At 49.2% G+C, this 15,405-nt stretch overlaps 1 protein-coding gene across 14 annotated transcripts in view; it reads left to right on the top strand.

Annotated features, from left to right (window-relative positions):
* The first annotated feature begins 962 nt into the window (after window positions 1–962).
* FAN1 (FANCD2 and FANCI associated nuclease 1) overlaps window positions 963–15,405 on the top strand; it is a 28,329-nt gene continuing 13,886 nt past the window's right edge. For 4 of the 14 annotated variants that reach the window (XM_073801479.1, XM_033852257.2, XM_073801478.1 and 1 more), the window contains exons 1-6: window positions 964–1,113; window positions 1,798–3,204; window positions 5,747–5,887; window positions 8,548–8,749; window positions 10,306–10,539; window positions 15,028–15,159. In XM_073801479.1, the coding sequence (XP_073657580.1) occupies window positions 1,950–3,204; window positions 5,747–5,887; window positions 8,548–8,749; window positions 10,306–10,539; window positions 15,028–15,159 (1,964 nt within the window). In that variant the 5' untranslated portion in view covers window positions 964–1,113; window positions 1,798–1,949. Of the gene's footprint in view, window positions 1,114–1,302; window positions 1,321–1,797; window positions 3,205–5,746; window positions 5,888–8,547; window positions 8,750–10,305; window positions 10,540–11,655; window positions 11,763–14,713; window positions 14,765–15,027; window positions 15,160–15,405 lie in introns of those variants that run through there. The other 10 variants (XM_033852260.2, XM_033852262.2, XM_073801476.1 and 7 more) reach the window with 8 other exon arrangements.

Genomic DNA, 15,405 nt, shown 5'->3' with positions numbered 1-15,405 from the left:
AATCACACAGTGCTGGCCGCTGCTGCAGGCGGTGGTAAAGGACCACAGACAGGCGCTCCGCGCTCAGGAAGCTTCCATCCGGGTCACCGTCAGGGGGTGCTGGAACCAGCTGACATCAGCACTCAAGCGCTGACTGATAAACTTTCAGTAATTTTGCCGTTGTTAAACATAGCCCTTATTTTATTTATTTATTTTTGCGGTACACGGGCCCCTCACTGCTGCAGCCTCTCCCGTTGTGGAGCACAGGCTCCGGACGCGCAGGCTCAGCGGCCATGACTCACGGGCCCAGCCGCTCCGCGGCATGTGGGATCTTCCCGGACCGGGGCACTAACCCGCGTCCCCTGCATCGGCAGGCGGACTCTCAACCACTGCGCCACCAGGGAAGCCCCATGGACCTTATTTTAAATTATGTAACCTGGCTATATTAAACTATATTAACACAAAGAAAACTACATTTTAATGTAAGAAATATCCAAACTCACCACTCCCTAATTACCTGACTACATTTTATCATTCTTTTATTATTTTTTAATTGAAGTATAGTTGATTTACAATGTTTCAGGTGTACAGCAAAGTGATTTTATATGTATATATATATAAGTATGTATAAAAGTATATATACTTTTTCAGATTCTTTCCCATTATATAGGTTATTTCAAGATAATATTGAATATAGTTCCCTCTGCTACACAGTAGGTCCTTGTTCTTGATCTATTTCTTTGCTCTTGAGGTTATGGGCATCTATTGCAAAGGAAACATTTATGTTTAAATTTATTGCTTCAGGCGGCGAACGGCATCTCCTCCGGGAACCCCAGCACGCGCTTTCCGGCTAAGTCGAGTCCACGCCTGTGTCTCCTCCCAGGAGGCCGGTTTTCTCGGACTCCAAATGCACCCCGACCAGCAACCTGCCCACGTTCCCGGCGGCCCGCCTCCCCCAGGTGCGAAGGGTAGGAGGGGCAGAGTCTCGGTTGACCTCCACCGGGTAAGCCTCCCTGGACCCGGGATGCCTTTAAAGTGGGAGGGAGGGGCGATCGATCGCTCGAGCCTCCTCTGACTGAGCCTGTGGCGGTCGAGCCGCGGGGATCGGCTGGGAATGCCTGGCGCGCGGAGCAGGTAGGACGCATGGGGCGGCCGGGCCGGGGTCGCGGGCGCTGGGCGGGAGGTGGGGAGAGCTGGCGGCTCGGGACGGTGAGGCCGGGAGGGGGTGGGGGCGGGGACAGAAAGGGGGGAAAGGGGGGGAGGAAGGGAGGGAGGGGGCGGGAGGAGGTCAGCCGAGCCGGCGGCGGAGCCCCAGGTGCACATCCCAGGTGCTCTTCCCAGGTGTGGGGTCGCGGCCCCGCGGGGAGGGCGGGCGTGGCTGAGTCCGAGCCTTAGGTTCGGCGGCCGGAGCTGCGGGGGGACGGCGGGGGCGGGGGGGCGTCCAAGCATGGACAGATGCCCGAGACTTTGGGCGATTCTTTGTGCAGGCCTGTGAGGGCGGGATAGGCATTCTCTCTCCTGGAAAAAGTTAATGATGCGGTGCTTTTAAAAAAGGACCTGGCATAGTCAGATGTTCCCTTTTTAAAACGGCTGATTTTCGATCTTAAAGAGAAGTCTTAGAACTTATCCCCATGTCATTTCTCGGCTAAGGGACACACTTGAGGTCGCGTGGACAGCTGAGAGTAGGCCTTGGTCTTATGTTCCAAGCGCAGGGTTTTTCTCATCCCGTGGGATTCTGCCATTGCACGTTTTAGAGCTTACCCCCTCTGTTGTGGAATTCATAAAATGCTATTAATCCACATGCGTTTTATTTTGTAGGGAGAAGAAACTGACTAAATGAATAACATGAAGTCCAATAGAATCCTACTTTTTATCATTTCAATTCAGGGGAGTAAAAGTAAATCATTGCTATCTTTCCCTGCTGATTTCTTGTGTTTTACTACTTGAAACACCCAGTTTTTCTAATACTCATGATGTCTGTAGGGAAATCCTCAAAAAAAAGACCTCGAAGTTTATCAAGCAGCAAAACTAAAAAAAATGAATCTAACTCTATTATTGCGTTTTTTAACAATGTACCACCTGTTAAACTTGCCTGCCCCATTTGTAGTAAAATGGTGCCAAGATATGACCTAAACCGTCACCTTGATGAAATGTGTGCTAACAACGGTGACATCACTCCAGCTGACCCTGGGCGTGCTGACTTAAGTTCAAATGTGTCCACAGTAGATTTGACCAATATTGCCTTAGAAGATGTAACGCCAGAGAAGTCGTCACCATCAAAGATCAATTTAACCCCTGGCCAAAGCGATTCAGCAAAAATGGGCATAAAACAGCAGACCAGCCCCTATTTTAAGAGTAATGGTGACGCAGTGTGCAGAAATCAAGATGGGCTGAGACATCATAATGTGAAAGTCATCCCTCTGGGAAGCCTGTCATCTAAATTGTCCAGAAGATACATAAAGGCTAAAAGATCAATAGATAAGAATGAGAGATTCGCCAATCAGAGTCCACAGAGTTTCTCGTCCACAGGGGTTAGGAGCCTGGTGGATCAGTGTTCAGAGATGGAAGGCCAGGATCAGCTTTTGGAGAATAGTTCTCAAAAGGAAAACATGTTTGCCTGTAATTCTCTGGAGGCACCAAGCACTCCCGAACATATTGTGGGAGGCTCTACAATAATGGAAGCTGAAGGCCTAACGGCTGCACAGGAATGTGGGAGATCAACTCTCACCCCCACCTTCTCAGATAATGCTCCCGTGTTACTTTCACCAGATTTAACTCTTGGACATAAATTAAAGTCTGCTTCAGAGGACCATCTTGCAAAGCAGGAGAGTATCAAAGGAACAGATGATAAAGGTGTTGAAAACTGTGAAGCAGGTGGTTGTGAAGAGGTAAAAATGACTTTTGTTTCACAAGCTCCAACCCAGTCATCACATTGGGAGGCAAAATCTCATAATTCTACACACGATGCTTCTATATGGAGTGACAGCCAAGCACTCCCTCCAGAGGGTGACAGTGGCTTAAAGAATGAAAGCACTGACCGAACTCCTTTGGAGCAGGGGTCAAGCTGTGATGTTTCCCGTGTAACAAGTCCAGCACCACTGGACCATCCTTACTACCTTCGGAGTTTCCTCGTGGTGCTGAAAGCCGTGTTTGAGAATGAAGAAGACAGGATGCTCTTTGATGAGCACGAGAAGGGCATTATAACTAAATTTCATCAATTATCAGGTATCTTGAACGTGTTTGCTTTCGAGGCTTTGTTTCCCCTTTGCTGCCCTGATTTGGTCTGAGATGTGATAGGCAGAAATCTCATGACCACAAGCAGTCAGTGTGGTTTTGGGAGTCCCCTGGGAGTACTCATGGGACCCACAGCCAATGAGAGTTCATCTAGAGAAAGATATGCCTGTAAAAGAGACAAGATTTTTGGGCCTGGTGATGTCTGCTTCTGCAGTATCATCCTTACAAGCTGTACTTTGGTTGTATTGGAAGCAGCTCTTTGTCCTGTTTTTGTATATTTGATGGTTGTAAAACAACCTTTCCCAGATTAGAAAAAAAAAATACAGTGTGATTTAGGAAAGTGTACTTTGCATTTCGGGCACGTAATCAAGCTGACTGTTAGGTGGTTTTGTTGTTTTTGCAGGCCATTTCCTCAAAAGTGAAAATAAAATACAGGGAAAAAACAAACCAAGGTATACTCAGGCATATTTTTTTCCTCCAACAATATTTTAGTTGCCTGGACTCTACCTTTTAAAGTCAGGGTGTGCAGGAAGTGGAAACTTTCAAGCTAAATTGGTACATTAAAAACTTTTTTGGTCTTTTTAAATTTTGTAAATTAGTACGTTTAAAAACATGCCTCAGCTCCTTGGCAGCCGGTGGTGGCTGTGAGCCAATAGCGCAGGTTTGGAGCAAGAGCGCCCCCCCCCCCCCAACCCGCCTTGATGGCTGCTCATCCAAAGGGCCTTGATGGCTCTGTGCAACTGAGTACCTCCTGAGTAGGAAAAGCTTACTTGGGGGCCACGCTGACCTCTAGTAATAGTAGCAGGCCTGAGTCCCAGTAGAGTAAAAAAAAAGAAATCCTGAGTGTTACCAATAATGGTTAAGAGAAAGGCTTCGGTCTTACATTCACACAAGGAAACTATGGCTCTGCTTGTGTTAGTTTTTAACATGTGGGTGATACTTCTCTGCACAGTTCTTTTTTTTTTAACATAATAAAAAATTTTTTTTCTTTTTTTTTTTCTTTCTTATAAATTTATTTTTGGTTGCATTGGGTCTTCGTTGCTTCGCGTGGGCTTTCTCTAGTTGCAGCGAGCGGGGATTACTGTTCATTGCAGTGCGCGGGCTTCTAATTGCAGTGGCTTCTCTTGTTGAAGAGCACAGGCTCCAGGCACGTGGGCTTCAGCAGTTGTGGCTTGCGGGCTCAGCAGTTGTGGCGCACGGGCTTAGTTGCTCCGCGGCATGTGGGATCCTCCTGGACCAGGGCTCGAACCCATGTCCCCTGCGTTAGCAGGTGGATTCTTAACCACTGTGCCACCAGGGAAGCCCTTTGCACAGTTTATAAAGTGTCCACACAGCTTCCATCTCTACTTGCACTGGCCTCCCCCGATGTGGGTGTGAATGACCCCCACTGACTGTCGTATCCGGGGTGGTCACAGATCTTTGGTTGGGTGCTGCTTGCATTCATGTGAGCAATTGTTTGAATAGCTGGTGGCCCCTGGCTTCAGTATGATTGAGAAGTAGGAGCAGTTTCCTAGTGTAAGTTCTGCAGATTCTTATGCCTTGCTCTCCACAGAGAATCATCTACAGTGTCTCTGTTGTAAAAATAACTACTGCAAGTCGATTTTGCCTCTTTAAAGAAAAAAGGGAAATAAATGTTGAAGATGTAACAAATACAGTCATACCATTTTATTTTATTTTTAAAAATTTTCAGCTGCGCCATGCAGCATACAGGATCTTAGTTCCCCGACCAGGGATCGAATCCACGCCCCCTGCAGTGAAAGTGTGGAGTCTTAACCACTGGACCGCCAGGGAAGTCCCCATACCATTTTAGAGTTAGAAATTTAAAGATAATTTGGGTAATAGGAAAACTTGAGACCAGATTAATTAAATAGCTTGGTGAAGATCACTGCCTTAGAGATGGCCACCCCACCAAAGCTAGACTTTTTTTGGAAAATTCTTTTCAGATGATTTTCAGCCAAAAATAGAATAATGCATATTAAACCGAAAGGAGAGAACAAAATAACGGGAACCCTGGGGGGTTTCTCTTGAGGGAGTAGAAATGTTGGCTAGAAAGTGGGGAACCCGGGTCTTAGGTTTTTAAATGGCCTATAATCATTACCAACTTTGGAACTTTTTTTATGGTTTATACACTAATTATTGAATACCTCATCGTGTTTAATCTTTTCACCAACTTTGGGAAGATGGTGTTACTGCCCACCCCCCCCCTTCCTTTTTATAATAGAAGAGAAAAGGGAGTCTCAGTTCCAAAGACTTGCACAACTGGGGGGGCAGGGCTGGCTTTGCGTCCTCATGCTTCTCCTGTCCTGCAGTGACAGGCATACAGGCCAAGGAGACATCGCCACGGGACTCTGTGTTTGAAATAAGTTACGTCTTCCTAAGGAAGAAAACGATTTTCTTGGAAGATCCGTTGAGTCAGCCTCTGTGTATTTCTAACAGCCTGTTTTACTCACCTCAGTTTACAAAAGTAAATTATAGTATATGTTTTCGAGAAGAAATAGAAGGTTTTTCACTATTTTTGTCAACTTTGTTGCAGCTAGCGGTCAGAAGTTATATGTCAGACTTTTTCAACGTAAATTCGGCTGGATTAAGATGAACAAACTGGAATATGAAGAGATCTCCGCTGACTTAACCCCGGTGGTTAGAGAGTTGACTCATGCAGGCTTCCTGCAGACGGGTACGGTTTGTCCAGGGGAACCAAATTGAAAATCCGACGTAGGGAATCCAGTTTCTGCAGAATGAGGGTGATGTTAGTTTGGTGTCATCTCCTGACTGGTGCCTGGTAAATAGTAATTGTGTGTGTCTTTTTAAATTGAGTTTTGAATCTTCTTAGGAAAACAAATTATTCATGTGTTGTTAAAGCCGTCCTCAGCCTGAGTTAAGACTCCTAGGATAACAAAAGATTGCCTGCTGCTGTGTTCTGATGGTCCCAGGCTTAGTCCCGTAAAGTCACCTAGGGATAGATGGGTGTCTGGGTCCACAGGGGAAACTCATCCCTCCTGGCTCTCCTTCCAGCAGGAGCTTGACTCATCTTACCCAGTTTTCTCATCTTTATGATGGAACAAAGCTGGTTTGTTTGAAGCTAGTATCGCCTCTAAAACCTTAATTTGCCCCCCATGCATACACAGGCAGCTCTTACAATTTGCAGGTTGATTGTCTCAGGAATTGTTTCACTGATTTAAGCCCATGTGAATATGAGGTAACCTTGGTGGTCTCATCAGTAGCTTTCACTAGGTCCCTACATGTGTTGAGTACAATATTGTACTGGAAACGTGGGTATAAGGAGGATGAAAGATGTGAGTCCTGGGTTCAAGTTGTTCACAGTTTAGACTGAAATAGGGGAATCAAGCCAAAGCCAGACGGTTTCTGTGCGGCAGAGTTTGTAGTGCAGAGCAGTAAGTAAGTGCAGTTAGGGTGACGTGGTGGGCCTGGCTGCGGGGAGTGGGGAGCCTTGGGGGGGAGACCTGGAGGCTCCGTGGATGTGAGGGCTTGTAAGGGATCAGGCAGCGGGACCCCGGGTTCCCTCACATCAGGCCATCAGGGGCACTGGAGAGCTTGTGTCCTCACCTGACCCGGAAGATTAGGTGCAGGTTCCAGAAATCTACAGGTGTAACAGGCAAGCCAGCTGAGCCTTGACTTACCTTTATTTTTTAATAAATTTATTTATTTATTTATTTATGGCTGCATTGGGTCTTTGTTGCTGCATGCGGGCTTTCTCTAGTTGCGGCGAGCGGGAGCTACTCTTCGTTGGCTCGCGGGCTCTGGAGCGCAGACTCAGTAGTTGTGGCTCGTGGGCTTAGTTGCTCTACGGCATGTGGGATCTTCCCGGACCAGGGCTCAAACCCGTGTTCCCTGCATTGGCAGGTGGATTCTTAACCACTGCACCACCAGGGAAGCCCTGAGCCTTGACTTACCTTTAAATGACAGTTAAGCAACAAAAGCAGAACCCCAGTGGCCTAACGCTGCCCTCAGTCCCGCCCAGGTCCCACCGTGGTCTGCACAGCCCAGTGGGGTGTAGCCCTGGCCGTCCCCTCACTCTGCTCCCTGGGTGCTCTGGCTGAGTGCACCCGTCTTTCAGAGCCTGTGCCTGCTCCCGCTCGGCTCACCCCCTCATGTCATCCAGCTCTGCTCCGTGTCACCTTGTCAGGGACTTGCATGACCACCTAGTGTCAAATACGGCCACCTCCTGCCAGTCCATTTTGCCTTGCCCAGCTTTGCTTTTCTTTCTTCTTTTTTCCTAGTTCATTCTTCCTCCTTTTATTTATTTATTTAAAAAAATTTTATTGAAGTATAGTTGATTTACAGTGTTGTGTTAATTTCTGCTGTACAGCAAAGTGATTGTTGTACATATATGTATTCTTTTTATATTCTTCTCCTTATGGTTTATCACAGGATATGGAATATAGTTCCCCGTGCTATGCAGTAGGACCTTGTTTTTCATCCATCCTATATATAATAGTTTGCATCTGCTAATCCCAAACTCCCAATCCATCCCTCCCACCCCCCTCCCCCTTGGCAACCACAAGTCTGTTCCCTATGTCTGTGATTCTGTTTCTGTTTCATAGATATGTTCATTTGTGTCATATTTTAGATTCCACATATAAGTGATATATGGTAATTGTCTTTCTCTTTCTGACTTACTTCGCTTAATATGATCATCTCTAGGTCCGTCCATGTTGCTGCCAGCTTTGTGTTTCTTTGTAGCAGTTGTCACCCCTGACATTTATTATGCTAGGAGGTAAGCTCCCTGTGGGCACAGATGCAGCTTGTTCACTGTATGCCCTGGGCAGGTGCTACCTGGCAGGCAGTGTACACCCAGTGAGGACTTGCTGCCTGGAGGAAGATGGCCCTGCCCTAAGCTGTGGATGCTGTGAAGGCAGAGACCAGCCAGCTCTGATTCAGCTGCATCCCGGAGGTCAGGCTTGCTGTCTGGGTCCCCTAATAGTGTGATGTACACATGTGTGCCGAGCAAGTGACCCCATGAAAGTCTTCTCAGCCCCAGGCCTGTGTGGAGAGAGGACAGCTGATGAACAGTTGACTCTGACCTGCTCTGGAGAGGCCCAGCCGTAGGTTCTGTTGTGAGCGATGTACCAGTGGCTATCCATGTGGGTCTTTATTTTATTCAGATTTTCTTTGAGAAGTTCTGTTGTTTTATAGCCTTTGTGAAATATCTGTTTTCCGTAATTTTTAACAATCAGTTTGGCAAACTAAAATTTCTACAGTAGCATTTCATTTTATTTGCATGTGAATTTTCTTCTTAAAGTAAATAAATCTAGAAAACAGTAAGCTTATTTAAACTACTTTAAATTTTTTTTTTTTTTTTTTTTAATATTTCAGAATCTGAGTTGCAAGAACTGTCTGAGGTGCTCGAGCTCCTTTCTGCTCCGGAACTGAAAGCCCTGGCAAAGACCTTCCACTTGGTGAATCCCAATGGGCAGAAGCAGCAGCTGGTGAATGCGTTTCTCAAATTGGCCAAACAGCCTTCAGTCTGCACTTGGCGCAAGAATCAGCCTGGCATTGGTGCAGTGATTTTGAAAAGGTTTTGTGGCTATTGTTATAGTAAAAACATTTGAAATGTTGATAGCACGTATTTAATTTATTTATTTTTATTTATTTTTAAGCTGCGTTGGGTCTTCGTTGTTGCGCATGGGCTTTCTCTAGTTGCTGAGAGCGGGGCCTGCTCTTTGTTGCGGTGTGCGGGCTCTAGGTGCACGGGCTTCAGTAGTTGTGGCATGAGGACTCAGTAGTTGTGGCTCATGGGCTCTAGAGCGCAGGCTCAGTAGTTGTGGCGCACGGGCTTAGCTGCTCCATGGCATGTGGGATCTTCCCGGACCAGGGCTTGAACCCATGTCCCCTGCATTGGCAGGTGGATTCTTAACCACTGCGCCACCAGGAAAGTCCTGATAGTACACATTAACTCTTATGATGGGTGGTACGTATTTTCAGATTGTAATTGTCTTTTTCAATTGCAGTTAGGTTGAGAAGGCGGTGAACCATTATTATAAAGACTGGATTCTTTCTTGGTTTATTATTCCTAATTCTTAAGATACCACACTGATTTCTAGGACCAAGAAAAATCAGGAGGCAAGAGATTAGAGGCACTAGGCCCTTGGCAAATTCTAATATTTTATTATTCAAGAAAAATGCAGTTTTAACTACTATTCTTATAGGAGTTTGGAATGTCGGTCCGCTGGACCTCCTTGGGACTCTGCATGGAGAGGGAGGAGGAGGGTGTTTTCTGGCAGTCTCTGTCGGTGAATGGTCCTCAAGTAAATGGTGGTGTGATGGGAATCCCACCCCTGTGTCCTCTCGGCTCTGGTGGTGGCACTGATCTCTGCACGCCCCAGGGATGCCACTCTGCTTTTGACTTAATGGCTTTTGGGCTGGTAAGAAAGTGTGAGGTCCTCCACTAGACCAGTGGCTCTCAGCTGGGCGCGACTGTGCCCTCCAGGGGACACCCGGCATCGTCTGGAGTCGTTTTCATGGTCCTGACTAAGGTGGGTAGTGGGTGCTACAGGCATTTAGTGAACGGAGGCCAGGGACGCAGCTGAGCATCCTCTAGTTCACAGCCTGGGCATCCCACCCCCAGGAAAGAGTTACCCGGCCCGGATGTCAATAGCGAAACCCTGCCGTGTGTGGTGTTGCAGTTGTTGGAGCCGGAGGGCCCTGGGCTTAACATGCCGCCTTACCAAGAGCCTTTGGTAGCGACGTTCTACATAAATACCTATTATTTCATCTCAAGTGTCACTGGAGTCAAGATTTGAGAATTGCTAGTGTCAAATAGATAACACTTTCATGAGTTTTCCTGGTATTTCACATGTTCAGGACCAGCGTAAACCCTATCCTGCTCTTTTATTGAGGCAAACAGTGCGTGAAATCATTTGCAGATACAATTTCATCTAATCCTCACCGTGTTCCTAGGTGGGGCTCTGAGCCCCAGAGAGGTTAAGAAATGCTTTAAGTCACACAGTTGGAGGTGGCAGATTTGCTTCAGGCTTAGAATAATGCATGCTGTTTAGCTTGAAATAATTTGTGAAATCTGACATCCAAATGCTTAAAAGCCAGAGAGTTATTTCCATATCGTGTATTTTTCAGAGCTAAAGACTGGGCGGGACAGTCTCTGAGAGTGTGTAGAGACCCCCGGGCTGTGTTCTCCCGGGTCCTGCTGCTGTTTTCACTGACCCACGAGGTGGAAGAGGAGGAGGCGGCCTGTGGCGGGCAGGGCCAGCTTTCTACGGTACTGCTGGTCAACCTTGGCCGCATGGAGTTTCCCAGGTATACCGTCAGTCGGAAAACCCAAATCTTCCAGGATAGAGAGGATCTCATCAGGTAAGGGCGTGTTTGCTCTCTATGAAATCTGTGTATTTTAAAATTTATGTAGAAGGCTTTGTTATTATTTTTTGCCATCCACAACAGAAACATGAGTTCATAGCCAAAATCGTTGTTTTAAAAAATTTATTTATTTTTAAACTTTTGTCTGTGTTGGGTCTTTGTTGCTGCGCGTGGGCTTTCTCTAGTTTTGGCAAGCGGGGGCTACTGTTCGTTGCGGTGCGCGGGCTTCTCTTGTTGCAGAGCACAGGCCCTAGGCACACGGGATTCAGTAATTGTGGCTCACGGGCTCTAGAGCGCAGGCTCAGCAGTTGTGGTGCACGGGCTTCGTTGCTCCGCGGCCTGTGGGAATCTTCCCGGGCCAGGGCTCGAACCTGTGTCCCCTGCATTGGCAGGCAGATTCTTAAGCACTGTGCCACCAGGGAAGTCCTCACTTTTGATTCTTGATTTAAGGTTTATGACTCAAATTTAGCAGAAATTGATTCTGATATTTGATTTTAGGAAAGTTGTTTAAGTGTTGTCTAGTATGTGCTTTAAAAAATAAACTCTTGAGATTATTGTATCAAAACAGGGTCAGTATAAACTGATTTTAGCCCATTTTGCCATAGTTATCAGGAAATTCAATATCCTATTTGTGTTCAGTTAGAATAACTTTTTTAGTCAAATCTTCTAGTAAGAATATTTCTTCTGACTGTGCTTTCTTTCGTCTCATGTCCTTTTACATCTTTGTTTTTAGTGACTTGGTGCTGTTCTCTTTGGTGAGAACTCTGAAGCCAGGTTCCGGTCTCTCTAATGAACCATGAATCTACTCTGTGCCTCAGTTTACTCATCTGCAAAATGGGGAGATAATAGTACATTCCCACAGATCTGTGCTGATGTGTGGAGCGTGCTTAGAGCCTGGCCTGTGGGGATTGCTCAGTGCATCTTAGTGGTAGAATTGTCATCATTACCGCGTATCTAAGGGAGGTTGCTTTTCAGTTCTATGGTTGACAAAACCATGGTTGACAAGTTCAGAAGTGGGGAGGCTAGGGAGAAAAAATAAACCATCGTGTCTTTTTTTTAGAAAGTAGTATCCTATAAATGTTAAAAATAAGTCAACATTCTTTTGTTATGCAGAGGGCTGTAGCACGGAAATGAAATCTGGTTGAAGTGACTTCAGGAAGGGTGATTATACAACACCAGTAGTGTGACACCTGGCCTGAGGAACCTTTCCCACCACCTTGGTACTTGAAATAATTGATCCTTTCTTTTCTTTTCTCATTTATTCAGTGCCCATGGGTTGAGTGTTGAGTACCTATTACGTGCCAGGTGGTGGAGTTGCAGTGTGAACAGATAGGGTCTTTGCCGCCGTGGGGTTACGCTTTACTGGGGAAGACAGGAAAGAAAACAGAATAATGTGATAACTGCGGGGCAGGCTGGAGAAGTCCTGTGTAGATAGTGCGAGGCAGAGAGTGTCCCCGAAAGGTTGGAATTGAGGCTTGAGAATGAGGAGGAGCCGGTCCTGCAGGGGTCTGGGTGCCCGCGCCCAGGCTCCGTGGGCAGGAGAGAGCTTGCTGACCTCTGGCCGGAACCTCAGGGGCCTTGTGAAGGGGAGGTTGGGCAGGACCGCAGGTCAGGGGACGCTGGGCCTCAGAGCCCCGGTGAGCCGACTGGGTCATATCCGCTGGATGGGGAGCTGGGGAAGGGGTTTAGGCAGGCGAGGGATCTGGTGCACGTTTTACAAAAGTGTTCCGTGGAGTGGCGGCTGGGGGGCGGCAGGAGGCTAATTGAGCGTTGGTGGTCCGGATGGAGGTGTTGGCTGGGCTGGCAGTGGCGGGCATTGTAGAGAAGTGAACGTGCGAGATGTTGGGGAGGAAAGGAGTGAGTTTTGGTGTGGGTGGTGGCGCCATCAGATGAGATGGGGGACGTGGGGGGGGGGCTGGGATGCCATGGGGGGATGCCCCCAGCCCCATGACTGAAGCTGCCCCGTGTGGTACTGGGCGTGCCGTCAGGAGCCCAGGACGGAGCTCGGCCTGGGGAGGAACTGGAGTCACCAGCACGTGGCCGGGGATGAGGTCCCTGAGGGAGAAGAGGAGGAAGGAGCTTGGCAGCCAGCGCCCAGGGGCTGGGCAGCACATGGGTGGCGGCAGGGAACCAGGGGTGTGTGTGGTGGGCGGACCCGGAGAAGAAGAAGGTGTGTCAGGATGGGGCTCGATTGAACGCCCGGAGGAAGGGCAGTGAGGTCGAGTGGGATGGCCCACTGGGCTTCGGAGAAGTAGCCCCTGCTGTGGCGGCCTGCGACGGCAGGGCGGTCTAGTTCCCTGGTGTCTTCAGGGTAGGAGATACTCGTGTGTGTGTGTTTGTGCACGTGCACGTGTAGATAAACCCATAGAAAGGGAGAGGCAGTCGGTGGAGGAGGAGGAGGGGACCTCCTGGGCCCCGGAGCACCGGCGGGAGGACTGGGATGTGGGCAGGGTTGAGGCTGCCATGGTGGAGGCTGGGGACCCCTCGAGCAGGGCTGGGCCGAGGTGTGTGAGCACGTGCCGAAACCAGCCGGCCTGGCTCTGCGATCGTCTTCAGCACGATTCGGGGAGTTGGTGCAGGCCCAGAGGAGTGAGCGGCCAGGGCACCCCGACCAGGGTGGGGCTGTGGCCGGTGTGTGTTCTTCCCCAGGCGTGGTCTGTGGGCCTGCAGGACAGGAGGCACTATGGCTGGGACAGGGACCGTGCTGGAGGTGGGGCCTTGGTGAAGGTGGGGAGCTGCTGTCAGCAGTGAACGAGCTGGAAGGATTGGGGGCGGGGATCAGTGGAGGAGATGCTTGAAGTCAGCATCTTGAGGGTGACTCGGTCCATTGGGGACAGAAGGTCTCAGTGGTCACGGGCATGTGGGTGGCTGAGAAGAGGTTGGAGAATCGTGTTATCAGGGAGGAAGGAGGTGGAGAATTCTGAAGTCGTGGCCATCGTGGCGGGAGACCCAGGGAGACCAAGGCAGAGGGGACAGGGACAGGGATGGGGGGCGCTGGCAGGTGCCCACAAGGAGGAGGCGTGGGCTTCGGAGGTGGGGGCTTTCAAGGAGGAAAGGAGGATTTGGAGGCGGAGGTGGGAGGGAGGAGGATGCTTCCATCCGTCTGGGCCCTGAGTGAGGAGAGCTGTCCCTGCTCGAGGGGGGCTGCGGGGAAGCCGTGCTCTCAGCCAGGTGTACGGAGGGCAGGAGACAGAGATCGGGGTGCAGGAGGGATGCTGTTCTTGGCAGCGCGGGGGTTGGGGGGGAGGTTTGGGAGACGGGAGGGAGGGCTGGTGACCGTGCAGGCGGTGATGGCGGCACCGTGGGGCTGGCGCTGGGCTCAATGGGCTCGTGAAGAGGGGGCTTGGTTCAGGTGGGCGGGAGGGCACTCCTGCCGGGTGGGCCAACCTCCGGGCACCCTCTCCCTGTTTCTCTTTCCTTATCGACCTTAGAATTGTCCAGTTGCACGTTATAAGAGAGTTAGATCGGGCTTCCCTGGTGGCGCAGTGGTTGAGAGTCTGCCTGCCGATGCAGGGGACACGGGTTCGTACCCCAGTCCGGGAGGATCCCACATGCCGCGGAGCGGCTGGGCCCGTGAGCCATGGCTGCTGAGCCTGCGCGTCTGGAGCCTGTGCTCCGCAATAGGAGAGGCCACAACAGTGAGAGGCCCGTGTATCGTAAAAACAACAAAAAAAAACAACAACAAAAAAAGAGAGATCGAAGCGTTCATGAGCAAATTTTTATATTTAGAGGCCATTTCTTTTACTCTTTTTTTAAAAAAAGTTATTTTATTCCAGTATAGTTGACTTACAATGTTAATTTTTGCTGTACAGCAAAGTGATTCAGTTCTACATCCGTCTTTTACTCTTATGTGATAGTATTTGCACATATTGCTCGTGCGTGCTTTTTCTTTTAAGTGTGCGTCCGGAACACAATGACTGTGCCCTCGAAGTGTTAGGGAACTGATTGGGCGAATGTCTCAGGTGCGCTGACAAGTTGTCTTTCTTCACTGAAGTGTGTTCATAACACTTCAGCATGGCCGTCTCCCAAAGACTGTCCCTGAAGTTATTTTTGAAAATCCCCAATAGTTCTCTTAGCTCGGGCAGCATCCCTCTGTCTGCCTCTGGCTCAATGATTAAATGACCAAACCTACGCTTGTGTGTAATTCTGAAGTCGGTTACCTGTTTACAAGGTTGCCAGATTGCTGAATGAACGAGCATCAAAAGTCAGAAAGGAAGCGCGGGTCAGTGTTACATGCATATAACGGGATGTGTTATGTACTAGTGCGGTGTGAGTGTTTTCATCTTTCCGGTTGGGTAGCCTGTCTGAGTTTTTCTAGGCCACTCCCATGGGGTAATACGTCAGATTATTACCGAGGTAAAATGTAACGCTCGTATTTTCAAAAGCAGAGTTAGATGTGGTGGACAGGATGTGGAATTTTGTGTGTCAGTGCTCGTTCACCCCTGAAGCTTGGATGGCCTGGCCACCCCCCCCCGCCTCCTGCAGGTACGCAGCGGCCGCGCACATGCTGAACGACATCTCCACCGCGATGGCCAGCGGGGCCTGGGAGGAAGCCAGGGAGCTCGCTCGGTGTGCAAAGCAGGCTTGGGACGGACTGAAAGGCCACCCGTCCCTGAGGTGAAGTGGTTCTCGGGTCCCTGTCAAAGTTTACTGTCTAGCCGAGTTGTTCTAACTGCTTAGAACAACTAAGGGACTTGGGTTCCTGTCAGACAGAGGTTGGTAGCCTCTTCCGTGGAGGGCCAGCTAGGCGGCGGTCAGGCTCTGCCAGCCACATGCTCACTGGCCTCTGCTGTCCTGCTGTGAGCGCGCCCGCATCCCCGCCCCCAGCGAGTGGGCGGGGCTGTCCCAATGCAGGTGTGTTTG

Source organism: Tursiops truncatus, chromosome 2 (assembly GCF_011762595.2).
Source record: "Tursiops truncatus isolate mTurTru1 chromosome 2, mTurTru1.mat.Y, whole genome shotgun sequence".
NCBI classification, from domain to species: domain Eukaryota; kingdom Metazoa; phylum Chordata; class Mammalia; order Artiodactyla; family Delphinidae; genus Tursiops; species Tursiops truncatus.
Note: the sequence above shows the minus strand (reverse complement) of the source record. Positions and strands in the feature narration are given on the sequence as shown.